At 40.2% G+C, this 23,630-nt stretch overlaps 1 protein-coding gene and 1 long non-coding RNA gene across 10 annotated transcripts in view; one reads left to right on the top strand and one right to left on the bottom strand.

Moving 5' to 3' along the window:
* LOC109955366 (netrin-G1) overlaps window positions 1–13,105 on the top strand; it is a 63,528-nt gene extending 50,423 nt beyond the window's left edge. For 4 of the 7 annotated variants that reach the window (XM_020591471.1, XM_020591472.1, XM_020591470.1 and 1 more), the window contains 4 exons: window positions 644–816; window positions 3,266–3,292; window positions 4,535–4,579; window positions 10,521–13,105. In XM_020591471.1, the coding sequence (XP_020447127.1) occupies window positions 644–816; window positions 3,266–3,292; window positions 4,535–4,579; window positions 10,521–10,747 (472 nt within the window). In that variant the 3' untranslated portion in view covers window positions 10,748–13,105. Of the gene's footprint in view, window positions 1–643; window positions 817–3,265; window positions 3,293–4,534; window positions 4,580–9,625; window positions 9,723–10,520 lie in introns of all 7 variants that reach the window. The other 3 variants (XR_002274255.1, XM_020591473.1, XM_020591474.1) reach the window with 3 other exon arrangements.
* The window catches only part of LOC109955367 (uncharacterized), a 153,489-nt gene extending 130,004 nt beyond the window's left edge, over window positions 1–23,485 (bottom strand). For all 3 annotated transcript variants that reach the window (XR_002274256.1, XR_002274258.1, XR_002274257.1), the window contains exons 1-2: window positions 22,927–23,485; window positions 18,590–18,666 (exon numbers count right to left, since the gene is read on the bottom strand). This is a non-coding gene — a long non-coding RNA (uncharacterized LOC109955367). The remainder of the gene's footprint in view (window positions 1–18,589; window positions 18,667–22,926) is intronic.
* Between the last annotated feature and the right edge of the window lie 145 nt (window positions 23,486–23,630).

Here is a 23,630-nt window from a genome sequence, read left to right as displayed (position 1 = left end):
GCCTTCTCTCCTCTCCTGTCAGGAGCATCTGTCAGGTCTGCCACAGTTCTGTCTAATAAACCAGCTCCGCCGACTGGTAGGGTTTCCTGCCTGAAGGCTCCCTTGCCAAATAACACAGTAACTTTGAAGAGAAAGAAAACAAGATATTTTTCAGGCTGCACAGCTTCTCTTTATGCTATCATCTCTCTATCAGATCCCTGTTTTGTGCTCAATTAGGGAATCTTACAGAGTGCCTTTCATTTGCTCTCAAAATGGCTAAAGTGACCTTATTCGCATTGCCGTGCTCTCCGCAGGGGCACTCACAAATAAAGCCTTGTTTTTTTTTTTTAAGAATAGCATAACAAAGCTTTGTGAAGACACAATCCAAGTCGGATAACTCGCCGGGATTTCAATTTACTCCTGTTAAAAAATTTGAACGGTGCAAAAAAAGAAAAAAAAAGGAAAAACACCGCAGCATGAGCAGTCTTTGTAGATTCCCTCAATTCAGTTCAAATTAATTTTATTTGTATAGCACCAAATCACATAGTAAGATCTAGACCTTATTATTATTATAGAGAAAAAGCCAACAGAAGGCAGTGACTCAAGAGGTGTACAACGATGCCTATTCATGTCTTTGTCTTTTGTTGTTATCTTTCTGTCTCAGGTGCAAGTGCAACCTGCACGCCAACAGCTGTGTGTTTGACAAGGGGAAGCTGGGCTGCGAGTGTGAACACAACACCACAGGACCAGACTGCAGCCGCTGTAAGAGGCACTACCACGGAAGAGCCTGGAGTGTAGGTTCTTACCTCCCTATACCCAAAGGAACTGCAAATATATGTAAGTACATCGGTATTTCTGCCGTTCGGTACAGCTAATTTACTAGTGAATATCACTCCTTCCGATACTTTAGCACTGAATTTAGCGTCCGTACCTTAACTCCATGACAAGTGTGAACTAATGCAAATTTTTTGCCTGGTCACATGGTTTCTCTGAGGCAGAAGGTGCTCTTTTGCATTATCCCCATTATAATCTTGGATGGGAGCTGAGTCACATTTATCACATCCAATGCCTGAGGGAGGGGGCTCATTGCCTCAATAAATCTAATACAGCCACTCAGGGATGTGGTTGTGGACAGCCAGGCGAGGCCAGATGGTGGAAGATCTAGCCCTCTGGTTGTCCATTCACAATGATTCAGCATTGCATTTAGAAGCTTTCACGGCAGCAGTCTGTTGGGATTGACAGCAGATTTTGCTCAGATGCTCAGTTTGATTATGTGACTTAAATTTGTATAGTGATATAATACCGCTATTGATCCACTGATATTGAGAGTAAACTGCATAGTAACAGTGCATTTTCTTGTTTATTTTTGGGGGTATTTGCTGATAATGAACTGGACAATCATGCAGTCACGTGTGCGTGTCATATGAATCTGTGGTTGTATGTGTATGTTTGTGCACAAAATTCCATGTGCCTCTCTGCCCATGCATTACGTTTGATTGTGTGTGGGAGTTGCTTTGTGGGAGTGTTTGTGAACTCTAAGGAGATATTGCAAGATTTATCCCTGCACCTCTTCTGTGTTATGAGTCTCTCTGCAATGGGGTGCTCACTGTCAGATTGACAGGCCGTTATTAAAAAATCCAACACTTGGCCGCATCTGCACTGAACTGATGAAACCAAGGTCTAGCCAAATCAAAAGCAATAATAGGCAATTGTTTGGCAGTGGCATAAAATGCAATAATGTTGCACATGGAAGTGACGTAACAATATTGGTCCCCCAGGTGTTGAATAAGCACACTTTTGTCTTGAATTATTCTTATTTCTTTCATAAGTAAAGCCCAGGCCCAGTGACATGCCTTTATCTATTATTTGAAGCTCATATTTCCAATGAGGATATTAAACATACAGCCCTTGTAGCAAGATAAATATGCTGAACGTGCAAAATATAATTATGGTTTAATAGCTTTCATCTGTCATCAAGTCTTCCTCGTTAATCATGGAAGTCATTTATCCCACAGGTAGAAACAGGATGAGGTCTATTACATATTCAAATCCCAGCACATGCAGATATGGACATATGTGACCCTTAATCTAACAAATTAGAGCCCAAAATGGAGCCCTGTGCTGCATTGAGCCATAGCTGTCGGCAGCATAAAGTGCTAGAGAGTGATTCAAATCCAAGGTTTCCCCCCCAAAAAGGGAAAAGAGCAGAAAATCTGTAAATTGCCTGCAGAGCAGAAGAGGAATCACTTCGAGAATTATCCTGACAGTCCACTTTGCAGGGACCGTCAACTCATCTTGTGTTCCAAAGCAGGTTCACAGGTTAAGAGGGGTTGGGGCTTAGACTTTGATCAGACTGTAGAATGTATTCAGGCTTCAAAGGGCAATATTGTTTGGCCTCGATTTCTTACAAAGAACAACTACTGCTTAGGAATTGCTGCTTGCTTGCCTTCTTGCAAATTGGAGCTTAAAATCTGTGATTTTCCTGCTGCTGTAGTGTTGTGGTCTTGCCAAAAGTTGCTGTGACAGACTCAAACTAGAAATGGAGTGATGAATGGGGTGCAAATAATATGAGAAACACACTGAAACATAATTGAAGAAGGACAAACTGATAAGGCTTGTGAAAAGGACCAGAAACACTAAATTTGGAGTACGATTTCCCTGCTGGTGACACATAAAGAACTTTTATTTTTTTGTTTGTTTGTTTTTAGCCCACTGTCTTTAATTTAGAGACCAGTGATGTTTTCTATGTGGAAACATGCTATGAGTGTCAAGTAAACAGTTGAAACTATTTCTGTAATTCTTCAGTTTCCTTGATTGCCTTTATCACTGTTGTCTTTATATTCTAAGTCCAATTAACCTGAGATACGAGGTGATTACAACAAACACTAAATTATTTGGGGATGCTATCTGACTCATTTGACTCAGAGATTCATTGATCCAAAGATGATGAAATAATATCTACCCTTGAAGATAAGTCAATACCAGGTAAAAAGCACAAGCTGGTGGCAACATTTATATTCCAAACATGAATGAAAGCACGGATGAAAAGACTTTTTGTTTATTCCTTTGACATTTTGTCAATGGTAGACATGTTATTATCATCAGAGGAAGGCGGGTTTTGGCCCATGCAGTGACCGGGTTCTCTGCAGACTCATAGCTGCTGCTAATCAGGGGATACAGTGGAGATCAACTGGATAATTGTTGCTGGGCTTTGAATTATACACATCAAAGGTTCAAGAAGGAAGTCCACATTTTAATAAAACAATGTTTTTTGCTGTTTTCACAGGTATTCCCAGTAATCACGGACCAGTGCGTAAGTTGCTCAAGCTTTTTAATTTGCCATGGTGCTAATCAGTAATGATCAACTTGTGTTTGAATGAATTTGTGCCATACATTACCATTACAGTGCTCATGAGTGCACATTTCCACTGTAAAAAGATCCATCCTAACAAAGTATAAATATAGAATTACATCTTTAAAATCTTCTTTTATGAATGGAGGTCAACCAGTGCATGGTGTGAGAAAACATGTCTCCAGTGCACAATACAACTGCTTCTTCTTTCCCAAATAAAGAAACTGTATTATGAAAAACAAAACATTTTAAATTAATAAACCTTTTTTAGCATTTTAAACAATTTAGTACAACTCTATCTTGACATACTGTACCTACCAACAGTTTTGTAAGCCATGCTGTTCGGTTTCATGTTTCTGAAAAACTGTGTTCCTGACTTCTGGAAAATTAATGAAAACAAATGGTTGACTTCCATTTATTTTTGTTTCAAAGTCATTTACTTTATAATTATATATGTTGTTGATGAATTACACACCACAAGCACATTTTAATCGATTTTTTGATTTTACTGAAATGAATGGAATTCAATGGATGCCCGGAAGGTTTTCTACCTTCCATCAATTCATCCATTGATTTAAAGTAAGAAAAATGCCTTAAAACTGCAGCATCATTTGCAAAATGTTCAGCGGTAATTTTAATTATACATAATTTGTATTTAATTAGCTAAAATCTACAAAAGCACTAGTGTGGTTTGCGATTAAGCGTCTTCCTATAGAGCATAAAATACTGTAGAAGTCCTGCATGTTTGGGCCAGTGTATCAGCAAGCAGTAGTGAGAATGATTCCTCCCTGCTACACTTGTATAAGCACACAGACAGATATTTGCCCTGAGCCAGAGAAAAGAAAGCCATTTTTTATGAGGACGTGGTTCCCACCATGCATCCCTACACATGTTGATGCCTGAAGGTGACTCCTCATGCTGGATAACAACAGCAGCTATGTGTACATGTCTCTGCCTTTATCTCGTAGAAAATTCACTCATTCAAGCTGCATGCACACTATTCTACATTAGCCCATTTACTACTCCAAACATATGGCAGATGTTTTCCAATAACTCTGAGAGTAAATAAGCCCAGATAACAGATTATTAAAAAAAAAAAACTATAATGTATGCATGCTGTCCCTGTGCTTTACCTACGTAACAGCATGAAATATACAGAACAGCAACTCAGTTTAATATATATCCTTTCCCATTTTTACACAGATCGAGCAAATGCTTCATCTCTCGGTGTTGCAAATCGTAACCAAGGTAGGCTTATAGGCTTTGGAACTTCAGCATGACTTTAACAATCTACTAAAAGAACTGAGTGTTTATTGATTGGCAGTTTGGGGTGAAAAAGGTGTAATGTAGAATATGTAAAAAGCAGTATACAGTAGGTTGTTTTCCCAAAGCCCAGTTTTTTTTTTCATCCTGCATGCACACGAACACACATCAACAAACACATGCCGGTTCTTGCGTGGCAAACCTTTTGTTGTGTGAGTGCTGTAACGAACGGACCACATGCCTCATGATCACCGAGTCCACGGCCTCCTAACCTCTTTGCTCATGCCCTCTTTTTAATTACCTAGAATGCTCTCTTGGGGCACACCCTTTCTGCCATGTTCACAACAAAAAAAAAAAGGAAAGAGAGGGAAGGAGAGAAGAGGCTCCAGGGAGGTTTATGTAGATTGATCTCCAGCTATCTCCAGCTAATCCTCAAGCCCAGATATCCTGTGTAGAGAGTGTTAAGTCACATCTGCACCACTGCTCTCACAGAAGAGAAAAAATTAAGGCACACTGTTTGGATTTCCACTATCTGTTCTGGATCCACAAGGCTGAGGGACAAGATATATCTCTAAAAATAATCTAGTGTTTTCTGCAGTCAGAGGCGAAACCCAGTAACTGTACTGTAGTGGATTACACACAATACTGCTTTCTTTCATAATTAACATCATTTCCATAGAGAGGGTAAAACTGTACCATTATCTAACCTATATCGATTTCATGATGGGTTTTTCTGTACATGTACTGTAGGTGCACTGCACTTTCTGTATTTATAAAACAAAAAAGTTTATAATTTAAATTTGTGTAGCTGGAATCAGAGAATGTTTTGCATTTCTGCTTTTGCAACCTTTCTAAATTATAACCTATGAAAATCTAAACTGGAAAAGGTCTCTTTCCAAATGTGATGGGAAATGCAATGCAGAACTACATCTCAAGCACCAATGACTTTGTAACTATGAAGAGAGAAGTCAACATTAAATGCATTGACTCGTATAGAATTTACAGGAACCCAGTGGGGACACCGATAACAGAAACACTGTAAATATTTTAAAATGGCCACAAACGTAGCTATATTTTACAGAAATAGTAAGACATTTTGAGAACTATATGGATTTCCTTTCTTTGCCTAGCTTAGCTTAGCATACAGACAAGTAGCAGGTGGAAACCGCCAACCTCCAAAGTTTAAAAAAAAAGAGGTCTGCTGCCACGTCTTACCACAGTACATTTCTTAGTAAAATAAAAATTAGGTACTTTGGATGCAAGAGCATCTTCTTCTGTCGTGAAATGCTACTATTCAGCTGACAATTTATAACTTCAGCGCCTCGAGCCATGACTAATGATGAAGACTTCATGTTAATATGATAACAGGAGGCATAGCTGAATGCGAGTTTCAGCTTACCCTGACATCACGGCAAAAGATATTGATCCAATGTAATTGAAGCAACACTATTCTGTCTCAGAAAATATAATTAGCAGATCCTGTATCTGAAAACTGTCTCCAGTTATAGTTAATTGCATTGGTGAATCTATGGTTACAAAAGCCTTTTAAAAATATTAAATAAATCCCTATAAATATATGGAGGTGCTGTTCTGTCTGCAGAGTATTTCTTGCAACAAAACTTAGTGATTTGTGAAATATCAGATCTGTTGATATGAATGGACACTGGCTATTTAAAAGAACTTATTTCTACTAATTAAGATGAGATGATGAAGATGATTCTGAGATCTCAATATTCCACAAAAGGGAGTGACAGGAGCTATAGTTCAGGACAGTGATTTGTGACTTTCAGCTTGTTATCATGCTGTGACTCTCTGAATCTTAGAGACTTCAGTCGCCGAGTATCTGAGGACATAAAGAATCCACGCAGAAACAGAGAACATAAACAGACTGCCAGATCCTCTAAAAATGTCACACTAAAATGATACGTATTATAGTAGATTAAATGTGTCCTGACTGGCACAATAATCCAGTCACTGGAGTGTATGGTACAATATAACAGGACAAAATTACATTTAAAATACAGACTGTTCAACTGGATTATGCTCCAGTCACACAAGTAGCAGTATGAAACAGAATTCAGTTTTTTGCCTTTCCTACAGTATCTACCACTGTTGTGCTGTTGCTGTGGCGAATTTTCTCCATGTTGCTTCGTGCAACACCAAAGCTCAAGGATGGATCTGTCATAACAGTTATACTGCTAAAATGTCACACATCTGTCAGAGGTGTGAGGCGCACATATGGCTTTGAAAGAGTACGCATGATGCTTAGCCAGGACCTGGAATTGCTGTGTTCTCACTTGCCACCAACACAAGTCTGAGAGGGAGTGAGCAGGTTTGCATCCCTATACTGTATATGATAAAGGTGTGTGTAGAAAAAATGCATTATATTGTATATTATTATTATTATTAAAGGTGCACACCACCAGTTTTACACATCAAGTTTTCATCACTGTTCTTTAATATTTTCTATGCATCAGGAGGGAGCTTTCCAAAGAAAAAGAAATAACCCCTAAACATGTAAGGTTATTTCAGATTGGGAAAACAAATTTTAAGTAGAAAGCCTGTGCTAAAAGCTGGGAGCATTGAGTATAAAAAAAAAAAAAAGGCACTTTGCCAGACCGGGAGTATCTAATAAAATACACTTTTGAGTTGCATTATGGGACTTATGCTTCAGACTAGGGGCCTGACCCAGATATCTGACTATTCGTTCGTTCGTTGGGTAGGTCATTGGTTTTCAATTTTAGTATTCTAATACTTGGCTTTATCTATCTGATAATAATTACATTTTATATTTCACATTTACAATTTGAAAAAAGTTTAATGTTTTAATTAGGTATGCTGATGATTGCTGCACACTGTTCAGGTCTGAGTAAAACTCATTTTACATATGCAGCCCCAGATTTTACTGTTATTTCACACACCCGGTCCCTATGTGAGTGACACAAAATAATTGCTTTATTTTACTCTATTCTGTCATGACAGCAGACTCCGTTGCTCCATGAAGACACCCCAGGTGAAAGTGCCTGCATAAGCAAACTAACTGCAATACAGATGCTTTTAGAAAGACAAGGGTCCTGAGGGTCTGCTGGAGGACGCTCAGATTATCCTTGGGCCACAGGCAACAAATTTAATGTGTAGAACTAGATAATGGAGACTCAGTCGATCCCGGGGAAGTTTTTCCCGAAACACAGCGCAGGTGTTTTCCATTAGCTGTAAAATAAGAAAACCTGATTTGATATCACTGATTGGGGTGTAGCCAGGAGGCCATTAATGGTTGAACACACAGAGGACAGGGTGGCAGCACTATGTGATTCACAAGTCTATTTTCACGCATGAAAAGTTCAGGTATACTGTAGATGTACCATGTGTAAGGTAGTAATTTTATTTAGCTTTTTTATTTTTATTTTATCATTTATTTATGATTAGGCATGAGCGGACTGGCCACGAGGTCTAGTGCTGTCAGACTTGGAACAGGACTGACAGGACCTGAGACATGTTTGAGCTGGGCTGAAGCCTAATCTGTATGCTGTGTTTTTGGACAGGTTTTGATCAGGTTTTATCCAGCTGGGGGCAGTGGAAACAGGCTACGAACCTGACACCCACTTTTGATCAGCATTAGATGGCAAACTTGTCAGAAAACAGCTGTTTGTGTACACATCCAGCAGTTGTGTTGAATCTGATGAAGCTTAATTTTTGCTCTCCTTTTAGTTGGTTTTAAATCCCTGAAATGCTGCACTGTGCTCAATAGCTAGCTGCTAATTTCGCCTGTCTACCGTTTGGTGCTGGGCAGGTAGTGTACACAGAGTTTGCAGAGCTTTTCTGCTAAAAATAGCTGCCTGCTGCTGCCAAAGACAACACAGAGAGCAGGGAGAGTAAACCAAAATGAGCTAACAGATGATATAATGCTTGGTAGAGCTGAGGGGAACTGCAGAGCTTCACTTTACTTATAGTAACTTAATCCATTGATAAAAAATATTGATTATAGTCACTTTAAGTATTAAATTCTTACTGTATAACACCAGGCAATTGCAAAATATGTACATTGTCCTGCTTTTCTGCAAAATATCAATACAGTATGATGGTCATGGCAGGGAGGACTCTGCCTTTTCAGCGAATGAGAGGAGTTGACTTTTTCCAGCAATGGTTGCCTGTGATACACCCAGTAGCAACACAGCCATTCTAATCCAGTGCCTTTCACAGCTACTGCCTCTTATTATAAAAATTGTCAAAAAATATCCAGTGCAATTCTTTTTCTTGTTCAGCATTGATTTGCCCTTTAGGGGAAAATGAATATAAACAGTTTATTCGTGTAATTTGCATATCAGGGTCTGTTGTGTCTTTTGTGTGTGCGTGTGTGTGTGTTTCAGTATATTATGTCAAGTATAAACACCACAATATCATATCCCCTGCATTGATTCAAAAAAAAAAAGTTTCATGGCAGAAAATTTTTAATCGATTTAAAACAACAATGGTAAATGTCAAGTTTTGGTGTCAGTCTCTGAATCAAAAAGCAGTGGCTTCTTGCAAGACATTATTTTGCACTAGTGCTCAACAGTCGCTCAGGGAGTAATCTATCATGCAACACAGCCACGAGACCTGCCGCATTCTAACTAAGGATCTGAGTGGCTGCGAGAGCTGCTATATTTGCTCGTTCTCTATCGTTCTATAAACACATAAAATCAGAAGAACACAACTAAAAGCCATTACATCAAATCTGTCCGGGTGATCAAAAGTAGAGACAGACGAGACATGCAAAGTGGGCCCACCAAAAGAGTAATTTACAACAAACTATCACAAAGTTATTGAAAATTCCATACTGATGATAAAATCCTCTATCCACCGGTGGAATTTCCATTTAAAATACATAACAGCAGTGGTGTCTGTGTGAAGTGGGTTGAAATATTATCGAGTAAAATGCAATATCAATTCCTTTTTAATCAGTTTTGGCCATAGCAATGATTGTTTGTTCAGTTTATTCTGGTGCATGAGTCACATTACTGAAAACCAAAAATGTGATTACTGTTTATGCAGGGGGGGAGATCCAATTACACTGAAATCTCTTGGCAAATATTACCTCTTCCAGGATTTCACCTCTGCCAGCAGAGAAGCTTCCTGGGATAATTGAGTCGTGAGTTTTTGTCTGGAAATGTGGATATTTGCTTAGTTGGTCGTAATCAGTCTAAATACAAAACAAAGAAATGTTCACTGGACATTCGAACAATGCAGTCCTGGATATTACATCTTTTACCTCTAACAGCGTTGTAGTTTTTTGTTGTAATATTAACTACCGAAAGGAAAATAACAGCAACGGGTGATTTACCTGGAAGTGCTTATTTGCATATCAAAGGCAGTGGTGGCATGGTGGAGCCTGGTATCCATCCCATGTCTTCTCCTGTTTCTGTTCTTTGAGTGTCATTGTGCCAGAGGGAAACAATTTTTAATTCTACTGTCCTGCACAAAGGGGTTGTTTCACAATACTCTGTGGCACCCTTTGATTCACTAATCATTAATTTCACCTCATCACTGCTGTGGTTTGTTTGCTCTTTTGTTTTGCCAGAATTATTTGCTCTAAATTCCCTTGGGTGCTTCTAAAAATATCCATAAATTGTCTGTGTTCTTTTGTCATTTAAAAAAAATCACTCACAGAAAGGTTTTCACAGGCTGTGGGCTTTCAGTTCATTCAGATAACCATACAGTATGCGCCCTGATTATCTGTCTGCTCTTCCTCTCTGCACTCCTTCATAAAAGTCCTTGGTTTCACCCTGCCTAATATGTCAGATGTACTCTAAGGACACAGAGCAATGCAGACAGGACAAGAAGAGGCAGCTTGTGCCCTGTGAACCTGCCTGTTGATGTTTTCTGCCACTCTATCACTGAGTGATCTATTAATCACCGCCCCCCTTCCCTTTTTCCTTTGTCTCCACAGCTCGAGTGTGCGACAATGCGATGCTGCGTTGTCAGAACGGTGGCACGTGCGACCAACATCAGCGGTGCCATTGTTCCCCTGGCTTCACAGGCATCCTGTGTGAGAGAGCTCACTGCCAGGGCCCGGGAGAGTGTGATGGCCATTTGTCTGGACAGGCTTACTTGCATCTTCCCCTCACCGGCTGCCAACTCGCACTTACCCTGATACTGATTGTTTCCCTTTGCTGAGAGACCCGAATGGCCTCCCATCCTCAACCAAACCCTAAGACCACAGTGGTGGCCAAATCTGTTATTAGTGCAACAGGCTGTGCACTCATCTATTATACTGACTGCTAGAAGGATTTATGAAAAGGTTGCTGAAGTCACTGCTGTCCTATAATGTCACAGAGGAAACGGTTGGAGCCCTCGCTTTGCGATTGTCATTGGCTGATACTTCATTTAATGCAGACTCAAGACTCAGACAGAGCTACCCACATTCTGAGAGCAAATTGTACAAAACTAGACACATGGTTTCTAAGTATCATCTAAAGGTATTTAAAAAAAAATAATAATGTGGACGGGAATATCTCAAAACATCCTGCCTCAGTCCCTCCTTTCTCACCTTCTTCTCTCTCTCCCTTCCCTCACTCGATTACCCTTTTGCCCCACTTTCTCTTTCCTCTGCTTTGGTGACTGGTGATTTCTCTTTACTGAAGGGTGTCTATTGTTTTGCCAATGCTGCACATGTATAATTATCAAGCCCCTTGACAAGTACCGATCTAGTACATTTCCTTTTTTCTTTTTCAGAGGCATTGTAGTCATGCTTGAGCTCACTTGTATGGGGAAAAAAAAGTTGTACCATAGTGTAACTGTATTTAATTTTTGTATAAAACAGATATTTTCATGACTACGCAAAAGAAAAGATGTATTATTTGTTTTCTATTGCTGCAGATCTGTCCTAGATGTGGACTATGAGTGCATAAGGAGTTTGGTTGTTATTACTTTGCTTGTGTGGCACTTGGTTCTCTTCATTTGAGAGCTGCTGTCAAAACTATGTTTACATACACACTTACACAATACACTTCCACCAAAGGGAAAAAGAAAAACATGTCTTTGTCTTGTTGTTGAAAAGTAGTAATTTTATTAAGTAGTAACATGGAATTTGACACAAGATGTGTAGAGTGAAACAGTGTAATTATTTGTAGATACGTACAAGCCAATGACAAGAGCTGAATGTCATTTTAAAGGATTTTTGAAAGCTATAAATGCCAATATTTGACCAAGTCACTGAAGCAACATTTGCCGGTAACAATACTGTATAGCAGTCAACAAAAAAACGTTTTGGTTTTATGACTAAGGCTGTTTTTTTTTTCTAGAATGCTGTAACCCATCCTTGTTGTACTCATGAAAGGTGGGAGAATCAGAGGAATCTCAAACCAAAATCCCATCAGCTTTACGTAAATTTAACAAGAAGACTTGGGGGGGAGCAGATTGCACGGCAGTCGCAGAGGTTGTCCAGCTCAAATCTGTAATCAAATCTAATCCTTGAATCAAAGGGGAAGAGGGGAAGGTTTTCTGAGCTGGTACGGTTGAAAGCTCGCATCCTGCTGCGGGAGCCTCCGCAAAGTGACACGTTCAGGAAATGAGCTTTAATTCATAGAGGGTCAATGAATAGAAATGAAGTCGCATCCCGCTGGGTGACATATTGAGCACTGAGACCAATTTCATTTGAGAGATTAATTTTCCTCCCAAGATTGTCATGAAACACCTAATTGTGTTAGAGTCTACTGTAAGTGCCTCTCATTAAATGACACTGTCAATGAAAAGAGTAGCGAATGACTTTTTTGGCATAAACTCTTTCCTTAACTTCTGGAAACTAAGATGAGGTAGGCCTATTCAAAATGGGTGAGTACACTGTGCAGTCTAGCTAACTGAATAGAAATGGATGTGATGTATTCAGCAAAGTAAATAATGCATTTTTGGAGAATAAAAAACAAAAGCTAATGGTCTATAAATCTGTTGGAAAAAACAGAAGCATGTGATATGTGACTATCAGTTCATTTGATAGTCAAACATCATTCAATTCTTTACAACTGACCATTTGCTAAACTTCTACCCAAAACAGTGATTGTCCAATCATAGCTTAGCTTAGCAAAGACAGCTACGCACAACAGGCCTGTCAAGCTTTGGATTTCACATATTAAAATAGTTTACATTTGGCTGTATTTAGAGCAATAATTTCCAGTTTAAGGGGTGGTGTCTTTTAATATCTGTTCCAAAACAAATACACAAGTGCAAAAGTGAAAGGAATGATTTAATACTGTGTTTATCCCATCAGACATAACAAACGTTAGCATGACCAGCTAACTAGCTTACGACAAGCAGTAGTAACTAATCCTTAATTCAAGGCCAAGGATCATTTCATATTTTGTGGGGTTAAAGGTCAAACCTGATATCTGAAATAGTTGTAGGTTCAAACACAGACCTCATTCCTCACCTTGTCTTGTAATGTTGAAACTGAAACATACTGAAAATACAGTTTCTACAAATAAAGTTTCTAATCTCTGTCTTGCTTGTCCAAGTACGTAGCTCATAAGTATGTAAGCTAAGCAGCTAAATAGGGTTTTGTTACGTTAGACTGTATGTGTCCGAGCTCACATTTTTCCTTATCATAGCTGAAATACTATGACTAAGTAGCTCTACACTGCAAAACAAGAAAAATGCAGTTTTTTTTTTTAATTACATGTGTTGGATCATCAACTGAGCCCTGTGATAGACTGGCGACCTGTCCAGGGTGTGCCCCGCCTCCCGCCCAGTGACAGCTGGGATAGGCTCCAGCCCCCAACAATCCTATTCAAGATTAAGCAGTATAAATAATGGATGGGTCGTCAACAGAAGATGCTGACTGCTTTTGTCTGGGACATGACCTTAAGCCTCAGTCTTTGAGTATGATTCCATGTATTCAGCTGGAAAAGCAAGAACTCAGTCAGAGCCAGTTGGTTTCAACCAGATAATGTAAGTACAAAGAATTGTAATGGTAAATTTGTCCCAGTTAATACTTCAGCTGCATCCGTGCCATGTGAGAACATAAAGCTTGACAGGTAGGCCTACAGTACCAGCGTTAACTAAGTGAGACAGGTCCTAGTAGAAGGTCAATTGCCATTTCAAGCTCGCAGATGTGACTAAAACTGACAAATGACTACGCTCCTGCCCATATACAGTAACAACATCATATCTGTCCAGCATTACAGCCATATCGCCTCCTGTGATTTAACAGTTTTGTTCAAGGTTCCTCTCTCTGAACTGGCTCTGCAGAATGTGAAGTGGCACACTTGAGACTGTTTGTGGTGACAGTCAGAGGAAAATAGGCTTTAGAGCAGTATTTAAGGGCCAGAGTGTGTGTGTGAAAGACAATTACCTTTATGACATGTTAGTGCAATAAAGTTGGTGTTTTATGAGACTTGGGCCGGGCTGTGGGCTGTATTCGGCTATTAGCACAAAAAGTTTTAAGGTTAAATCCAAGTCTCTTGCACTTAAATGCAGATAATGGCACAAACGGTTGATGAACAACTGGTTGGAGACCTGCTTTGCTCTGCCTCATGAGCAGGTGCAACACAGTGGCAACATTGAAATTCTTTGCCGCGAAGGGAAAAATGAGCACCATAATTCCTCTACATGGCCTGCTTTCTGTGGCAGTATGCGCATGGGAATACTTAATGCAACTTTCCTTTTTCCTACACCAGAATTAGAAACAGAAAAAGCAAAGGTGGTAACTATAATATGCACATTGGTACTGAACATATGCATGACTATATTTTCCAATACTGTCATAAATAGCTAAATAAAAATGCTGACATTTAAACCCACATATGGCAGCAGTGGAGCCTTTTCTGGTAATGATTTTTTGGTGTGACTTTGGAGTGCAGCATGAGGCTTTTGTTTCTTATTTTCAGAGGTCAGGATTCAGTGCACAAAGAAGAGACCTGAGGATTTTGCTCGCTAGTTATGTTCCCCACTGTTCTGTGTCACAGCAACGCCTTGTCCTTCCTCCTTTCACTTCTAAGACTCAGGAGGGGGTATTAGGAGGACATTTTTAGATACGAGCAGTCCTTGTGTTCTGCCACTGTCAGCACTGGTGGCACCAACGGAAAGTTACATAACATAAAACAAGGGGCATTCAGTATCTAGGAAAGAAGAGAGGCTCAGCAACATGAGTGGAGCACTCAGCTTATTAGCAATCCAATATCTATATTCAGCTCATCAATGACACTCTTTGAAATGCCTAACAGTAGAACTCAAAAAACAACTCAGTGGTGCTCAGGGACAAAAACAGAAACACTTCTGTCAGTCAACAAGTAATACTAGTGCAATGCATATATGATGAGCCTCACAATATAGAATCCCCTGCCTCACATTTTTTTCCCAAACCATTTGAATATCAGTGCTTATGCTAAAAATGGGGACATGCAGTGCAGTAAAGCCTGGTTCATATTTCTTACCCTGGTTGTTTTTAACTCAATGGTTATAAAGAAAGGGTGGCTTCTATTTAAATCATGAATTTCAAGGTTGTTGTGTTTTACAGTGATTTACAGCTCAGATTCTAAGTTAGAGTTTGCAGGTCTTTTTGCTTCTCACAAGTCTGACTTAATTATGTTTGTAACAATAAGTCGCCCTTGACCCGACATTAAGCAAGCTTCAGCTGCTGGTTCAACTGTCACTGTAATAAAAGTAATGAAACTGCAGGTGTGGCTCCATATAAAGAGATTTCGTTTCCTCAAAGACCTCTTCCTTTCTGCAGTAGCACTGTTCTCATAGAACAAAAGCTGCCTGACAATGCAAGTTATTTATTTGCTTGTCAGTTTGTTTCCTGCAAGACATAGCCACCATCTGAAGAAAAAGTTACACCTCGTCGTGCAAAATGATTGCGTGCACCAAATTCAAACTAATTAGTATAGGCTACTGTATATTATTAGGACAGCTGGGAAATGATGCCACTGTGGGACAAATTGAAATGTTGGATTGATTTGAAATTTGTTGTATTGTTATGTCAAATCTCTATGTCTATACCATAAAGTGGCACAGCGAAATTAATCCATGCATCTTTGCAGAATATGAGATGAAGACGCTTGGAGACATATGGATTATTCACAGGGAAGTAGCTGGAAATTTGTTAAAACTCTAAGACTGCATTCGACTGAGTTTCAAAGGTGTGAAAATACACAGCCTTCTCCATTCATTTCTATGGACGACTGCGTTAACCACAGCCAGCACCTGCACTGCAGGGGACTCCAGCAAAAACAACACACTCCCGTGCAGTAAAAGGGGCTGAATCTGGTATAGGAGGCTATGTTAGTAGCACAGCTAACCAAGACACAACGGAAACTCACAGGCTGAAAAATGAATGAAGCCACTCGCGTTGACTCATCAGAATATGGCCATATCGTACACACCTACAACACTGCCCCTGCAACCCTTCGCCCCCACCAATGTAGCGTAAAAACACAGCAGGGAGTTTTACCACACTCAGTCTGAACGCCCACTAACACACTAGCCAGTCAGGAACATGCCAGAACTTGTCAGTCACAATAGTTCTTTAAGTGTCTTTTTATTTTCTCTGTACTGTTTATTCAGTTGAATTCCCCTGTGGCATTATATCCCATTTCATTCAATTAAGCGCTACTGAAGAGAACAAGCAAGTTTCCCAGCTGTCAGGTGACCAGTGTTAACCTGTCAGTTAGCAAGCTTGTTGGCTGCCAATAGTACAAGTTCAGTTTATTCAAAATATGGATTTATATCATCGTCTCCCATCTCATGACTGACTGCAAATCATTTATTTTGTGGTGCAGTCACTGCACCAGGAAAAGGTTAAATAAAAGTGGATAGAGCAACACAACAAATAATCCGTCTTCATTTTGGACTCTCCAGCTTTTCTCTCTTTCAAAGGACAGAGGTCTCGGCATGGTTTGCTTTTAGACAGTGGTGCACCTTTGTGTGTCAAGTTAAACACAATGGGGGGGAAATAGTGCAGATGTAGCTTTCTTTCTTCTCACTGCAGTTCCACTGAAGCGAAATGAATTCACAGAAATTTTCTTTTCTTAAATTCTGATGTGACCAAGCCTTGATTTCAGTCATCACCCAGTGATCTGTTTCTGGTTTGTTCCCTTGTGAGATACATGTTTCAATTATAAAGGTGTGAAAGTGCACAGATGCTGGGAGAAAACAGTGAATACATTGTAGAATTCCCCTTTTACAATGCATCTAGTTTTACATACTGTATTATCGCATTTGCCAAGCTCCATGTACAATTTTACAGTACTGAAAAATAGAAATAACGGCAACAATGCTGCTTTTGTGCAGAGAATTACAATTCAACTTGTATATTAGGTGTTAGATATCAGATGTGTACTACTGTACAAGTGTTCTGTGGGTCAGTAAAAAGAGGCTGAACATAAGAAACAAAAGTGCATCACATGTGGCTTTATAAGCACAGTACCTTCTGTAATGCAGCCAGGCACACTGACTCACCGACACCTATAGGATGTTTCTCCCTCTACATCCTAATCAATTTTTTAGCTCCAGTGATTGTGTCGTGTATAGAATTAATTCACAGGGAGAATCACTGCAGTGCCAATCATCATTTATTGAACAATATATTGTAATGTGAATTCCAAAGGGAGAGAAACAGAATCACCTGGACTTGTGGATCTCTGCAGAGTTTGGGGTCTTTGTCTGTCTCCTCAAGTCCCCCCAAATGCACCCACACGCTGGTCAAGTCTAAGTCTATGTTACTGGAAGACAAGACGCTGGACTCCATGTTTATGCAGAAGATCCTCACAAAAGTTCATCTCTGACCATACTTAGCCCTGTGGTGGTTAGCAGTAAATCAGACTCCAGACAAAATATGTAATCAAACAGCCTGTAGCTCACATTTGGTATCAGCTTGTGTAAGTGCGTGTGTGTATGTGTGTGTGTCCGTGTGGTCATTAAGTTCATGTGAGTTGAGTTTATGTAAGCAATCAAAATATTCCCTGTTCACTTAGAATGTAGCTAACACTGGCCTAATAAGTATAAACTATATTAAGTTTGCTTTTGCCACTACAATTGAAACTGTATCGACTCCATTTATGTGACAACACATCAGGAATTGGCACTTATGGAGGGGTGGGAGCAGCATGCCATCTGTGGCTTTATCAAACTCCTATTCATATCCCTGACATCGAAAGGACAGCTGGTGGGTGGTTTGCTGGCTTGGCACACAGAGTCAGAGTACACTAGAATCAATAGACAGATCAAAGAGGAAGTTAAGCTGCCTCCGCTGTAACATAATGGAAATACCTTTCTCCCTATTGCTCTTTCAGAACTAAACAGGAAGCAGTGCTTCCACTCTGCCCTCCTCCATTAGCTCAAGAAAGATGTGAAAAATACTACTGTTGAAATCATTAGGTACAGGTCACCTGTTTTAACTGAAACCATCTCAAAGGACTTCTACTGTACACTGTGTGGGATGTGATATCAAATAATCTACACAACAACCACTGGGGGGAGGGGGGTTCAAATTATAATTTATTTTAAATGCACAGGAAACTTAAAACAGGATAGTTTAGATTCTGGTGCTAAAACTGTTACAAAAAAAAATAAATAAATAAAAAAATCAGCTTTCTTGTCACGACCACTAACCGATCTGATGTTTCTCATTTCATTACAATCTAGGGCAGCAGCAATCTGCTCTTCGGCTACAGAATGTAATCCTTTTCAGTGTCACACACCATCACAGCTCTTGTCTATTTTCTCTCAATGCCAAATCCAGCACTTCTGGCGTTTGGTGCCACACCTAAATTGCAAATCAGCCCCAGCTGAGATTGGCACCGCAAGCCCTAGACACCCATGTTGAAGAAATTATTTATGTATCACACCAACACTGTCCATAAATAAAAGATACCATTCACATTCTGTTCCACAGTGTCCGGAGCCTGAAAGAAAGTCGCTTATCCTCATTTCTCCATTTGCTGGTAAGAATGTGGGGTTTGTTTTTTTTTTTATCCCTGGGTTTCATCATAAACACCTCTGACTGAGAAAGAAAAATTAACATACCTGTAGAATGTGTAAAAAGATTTTCACCCATTCCAAGGCATATGCAGACTGCTATAAATGTCTTCACAGAATGTGTCCTAAAAAAAAAAAAAATCACATATTGCATCTTTTGTATTGTATTTTTCCTCTATCATTTTTATAGTAAGCATTAGTTGGGTTTGGTTTGTTGGGATTATGGGACAACACACCAGGTACAGTAGGGATGCTGCATAAGTGCATTAGCATACACTGAATGTGTCCTCAGTGTAAAACTGCCAGGTGGTGCTGATTGGTGGAGGACATGTGATCAAGCCGCTGCTTTTCCAAGGTGCTGACATGGATCAAGCCTAGGAAATAGGCCTGTATCCTGACTTGTGCATTGTGCGGACATACAGTACATACAATACATACTGTAGTCATTTGGTGCGGGGGTGAGTAGAGTGCCATTCAGATGATGTATTTTTGTAGGCCAACCTGGACGTTGGCATCTCCCTGGTTCCTTGAACAAAAAAAATATCGACAACCTCTCTAGTCTCATTTAGCCACTTGCTAGCAACTGCCTTTTTTAAAGACTCAGAAAAAATGAAAAAAAATCATGAGTGAGATATTTAGTGACATTCTATCTTGTTGAATGAATGAATGTCACTTTTGGCTTTTTCCCGTTAAGGGTCACCACAGCATCTTGACATTTGGCACGTGTTTTACGCCAGATGCCCTTCCTGACGCAACCCTGACTTGAACCTGGGCTGCAGCGGCGAGAGCACTGCGCCCTAGTCACTCGTCTATCAGGGAACTTATTTTATCTTGTTGAATAAAATGTGACAATGTATTGACTCTGTGTTAACTACAGACCTAGTTTCAGGTCTCTAACCTAAAAAATATCTACAAGTTTAATAGACTGTTGAAAATGAAGCAAGAGATCAGATATTTTTTTAACTTTACCATAGTCTACTACTGGGCGGCACAGTGGCGCGGTGGTTAGTGCTGTTGGCTCACAGCAAGAATGTTCGGGGTTAAAGTCCCAGCCGACCCAAGCCCTCTCTGTGCAGAGTTTACATGTTCTCCTTTTGCCTGTGTAGGTTCTCTCCGGGTACTCCAGCTCCCTCCCACAATCAAAGACATGCAGCTTAGGTTGACTGGCATCTCTAAATTGCCTGTAGGAGTGAGTGTGAGTGTGTGTGGTTGTTTGTGTACATGTCAGCCCTGTGACAGACCGGCGACCTGTCCAGGGTGGACCCCGCCTCTTGCCCAATGTCAGCTTGGATTGGCTCCAGCGACCCTGTGACTCTACTCAGGAATAAGCGGTATAGATAATGAAAGGAAGGATGGATTTATTATTAATTAATTTATTATTATTATAATTATTTCTCTAGTAAAAACTAGTTACCTAGTTATCTGGACAAATAAATCCACAGCTTTGCAGGTTAATTATTTTTTTTGTTTGTTTTTTCTAATGGTAAACTGAAATCAGATCATGTTTTCTTTTTACTTTGAATAAACTCTCTCTACTGTATATAATTACAGTTATTGCTGCAAATCTGTAGTCTCTGCTAACATCTGACATTTTAACAGGTTTGTTATTTTAACAAAAAGTGTTTGTTCCTCGTTTGTTACAGACCAGTGTTGACTATGGCACTCGTTAAGCCAAAGACTGCTGCCTCATGTATTGAAAGAAAGAGAAGCACAGGTGGCAGTGGTGGCACAAAATCCCAAAACAAAGAACGGGTACAAAGAAACAGTTAGAGAAGAAAAAGACACACAGACAGATAGCCAGAGAGACAGACTGACAGGGATGAGGAGAGGTCGTTTAGAGGCAGACAACAAGCACACAAAAACAAAGAGATTCAAGTTACAGTGGGGAGAAATAAAGGAGGGAAGACAGAAGCTTTCATCACAAAAGCCTGCCATGACACAATGGTTCCCTGATGGAAAGAGGCAGCAGCAAACACGAACATCCTTGTTTGGCAGACGTGGAAAACGGGGACTGGTGAAAAAGAGGGGGACAGAGGGGGAGAGAGAAGGAGCAGGATGGGTGAGAGACAGACAGGCCCTGCCAGTGCAGCCCCTGTGACAAGCAGCGCCACATCGTTAAACCTGTCCCTGGGAGTCACAGGCAGATGCTCTGCTTTTTCTATGATAATGACCGACCTGCTTAGCAGCTACAGTATCAGCGTCACGCTCCCTTGAACAACTACTGACCTCAAGGCTGTCACTCGCTTTCACGCCAGCGCTGGTTCCAACTCACCACACTCAGAAGGTGCTTGTTGCACTGTAACTTTCATGCAGACCTAGATGCATTAATAATGCTTGTTATAAAACGTTATACAAAAAGCCTTTCTGCTGATACGGTCTTCACAAGTTGGTATAGGCATCAGCACTTGGCTGCGCTGTATGTGGGCATCAATTAGAAATGCTGCAGAATCATGATCACAATTACATCTTAAGACCTTTGAAAACAGCCTGTGCAAAGTGGCATTAAGAATATGAAAGTGTTACCCATTAATGCACATTTATTCGCCATTTTACATTTAGGAGACCCACCGCTGTCAAGCATCAAAGCACATTCAGCACATGGAGCCACGAGTCAAGAGGAAGTTACAAGGGTGAGGGGGAGATAGCGAGGGAAGGGGAGAGATAGAGGAGGAGAGACCAGTGGTTCTCTGTGGATTAGCTCATTTAGACTGCTTTGATCTGTGAGATCTTAATTGCTGGGTAGTACTGATGGAACCCTCACAGAGACTTGGCAGCACCATCCAGGCGAGGAGGGAGGGTGGTCATGTTTTCATTCCTTCTTTGTACTCATCTCAATTTAGGGACATTACTGGTTAATCGTATATCCTTTAATGATTATGCAGTGTCATTACATGCAAAGATTTACCCACTAAAATCAACATACCAGCGTGCTCACAGTGACAGTGCTAGCATACCTCATTCACTGTATTAGTTTGTTGTGATGGCATGATAACACAAAGGTCATCTTGTGGGAAAGGCACTGGTTTTGTAGACAGTTGGTCAATTCTTAAGTGCTTTACTATCTTATTTCAGTCTTTATCATCTCTGTTCATCACTCTCTGAGCCCTTGTCATTCACAGATCCTTACATACATTTATGAATCTGGTCAATCACCACTTATCCTACTAATCAGTTGTTGGATGTTTGAAATATCTTTGTGATCTTTTGTGCAACCTACAACACCCCCATCACCACCTTGAGATTGTTCCAGGACATTCAGCTAAGAAATTACATCTTCCACAGCCGGGATCTACCCTGTATCTTGTCCTATCTCCTATATTTTATGGCTCTGCATTTAATGAAGGTGCTTCACACTGATGGAGTCTCAATCACCAGAAACATGATTATCTGTTGCCATCTCATGAACTGTGGTATGTATTTCTAAACTACTTCTCTTTATTGCCGAACTCGCTAGGTTAAAAAAAAAAATGTGCGGTCATGGTAAAGGTTGGAGAAAAACTGCATTTATACTGTATTTAAAAGAAACCTTCCAATCATCTTTTGCAGTAGGACAACATTGTGCCCTTCTGCCTATGATTCTGAATATACAAATGATGTTTAAACAAATAAATGACAGAACAACATAGTTTTGGAACCAGGTGCAGGCCACAATACCAGGCCCTCATCCCATAATTCAATTCCCATAAAAGGGCAAGAAGTCACCTGTGCAAACATTAGACTACCAACCATCTTCCTACATATAGCCTCACTATAATCAATTACAAAACAGCACATATTCAGGCAAGCAAAATGAACATTAGTCAAAGAAAAGCTATGGACACTGTGACAAATGCAACATGGACATGAATCAACAATAAAACAGTCAGTAGCAAAATGTAATATGGTATATTACACATGTACCTGTATAAGCAATATAAACACCAAAACAAGTGCAGGCCAACTACTATTAACGCTATATGCTATTTCAGAAGAGGAGTATGTGTATTTTTGAACACTGTCTAATGTAAATGCCCGCAAAACTGTTGCTACATGATCCTGCTTGGTATGGCCTCCATCAGAAACTAGCACAATACACACACAAACAACATCAATAAACGAACACACAAACAAAAAAGAATCAACAGTAAACAGAAAGCCTGTGTCACTGCCGTGGACATGAATAAACAAAAACCACCTTTGGCAATTTAGCATTCAACAGCAGAGTGCCTGTCCCGGCATGTTACACATACATGTAGCCGTACAAGCAAAACAAACACATCAACATTTACACTTCACTGGGCGAGCAGCTGAGTGAGGGGTAAGTGTTTGTAAATTAGCTGAGCACCGGCTAATGTGAACACACACAAAACTGTGCTGCTACATCGCTGTAATTTCACTGTACTCACCCATTTGGACGACATTCTGCTGGCCTTGCACTAAGCAAAGTTCTTGGTTTTATAAATTTCAAATCTGGAAAAGTCCGGGCTGCGGGTCCACGGTGCTGAGGGACGAAGCGCAGTGCTGCTAGCCGCTGCTAGCCACCGTTAGCTAACGTTAGCTCACTTTTGCTGACAACAGCAGAACAAATAAAAAAGAAAATCCAGTTTCTTCACTTTTAAAACGTTGTATTCCAGTCTTGCTCCTCCTTATTCTTTTAGCACTACTCTTGCCTTTGTGTGACTGTATCGTTTTGAATGAAACGCACTAAGCGTTGTCCCGAAGTTTAACTACTACACTAGTGAATGCTGGGAGGGGGCGTTTGATTTAGTTAACTCTGTGTGCTACGTGGGTGGTGCAAATGTCTGTTACCATTATGATAACCTTAATGATAGCACGCAATTAGTCCCTCAACTGACTTAGTATTAGTATTGCTGTTCACTGGCAGGTTATTTGAACATTCAGGTTGTCCTGAGGGCCCGCCCGGGTCCCCAAAAGGGCGCGGGTGCAACTGCACCACTCCTACCCCCTGACGCTCCACCAGTGGGTTTGGGTTTTTCTGGTGTGAACAGGCGTAAAATAGGCAGTTCAAGATGTTTTAACAAATATTCAGCCCTGTTTTTTTTTTTTTTTGTTGTTGTTTGTTTTTTTTGACGAGGGCAATTTTTGGGAT

This window comes from Monopterus albus, unplaced genomic scaffold (assembly GCF_001952655.1).
Source record: "Monopterus albus unplaced genomic scaffold, M_albus_1.0 scaffold14.1, whole genome shotgun sequence".
Taxonomy (NCBI): Eukaryota; Metazoa; Chordata; class Actinopteri; order Synbranchiformes; family Synbranchidae; genus Monopterus; species Monopterus albus.
Note: the sequence above shows the minus strand (reverse complement) of the source record. Positions and strands in the feature narration are given on the sequence as shown.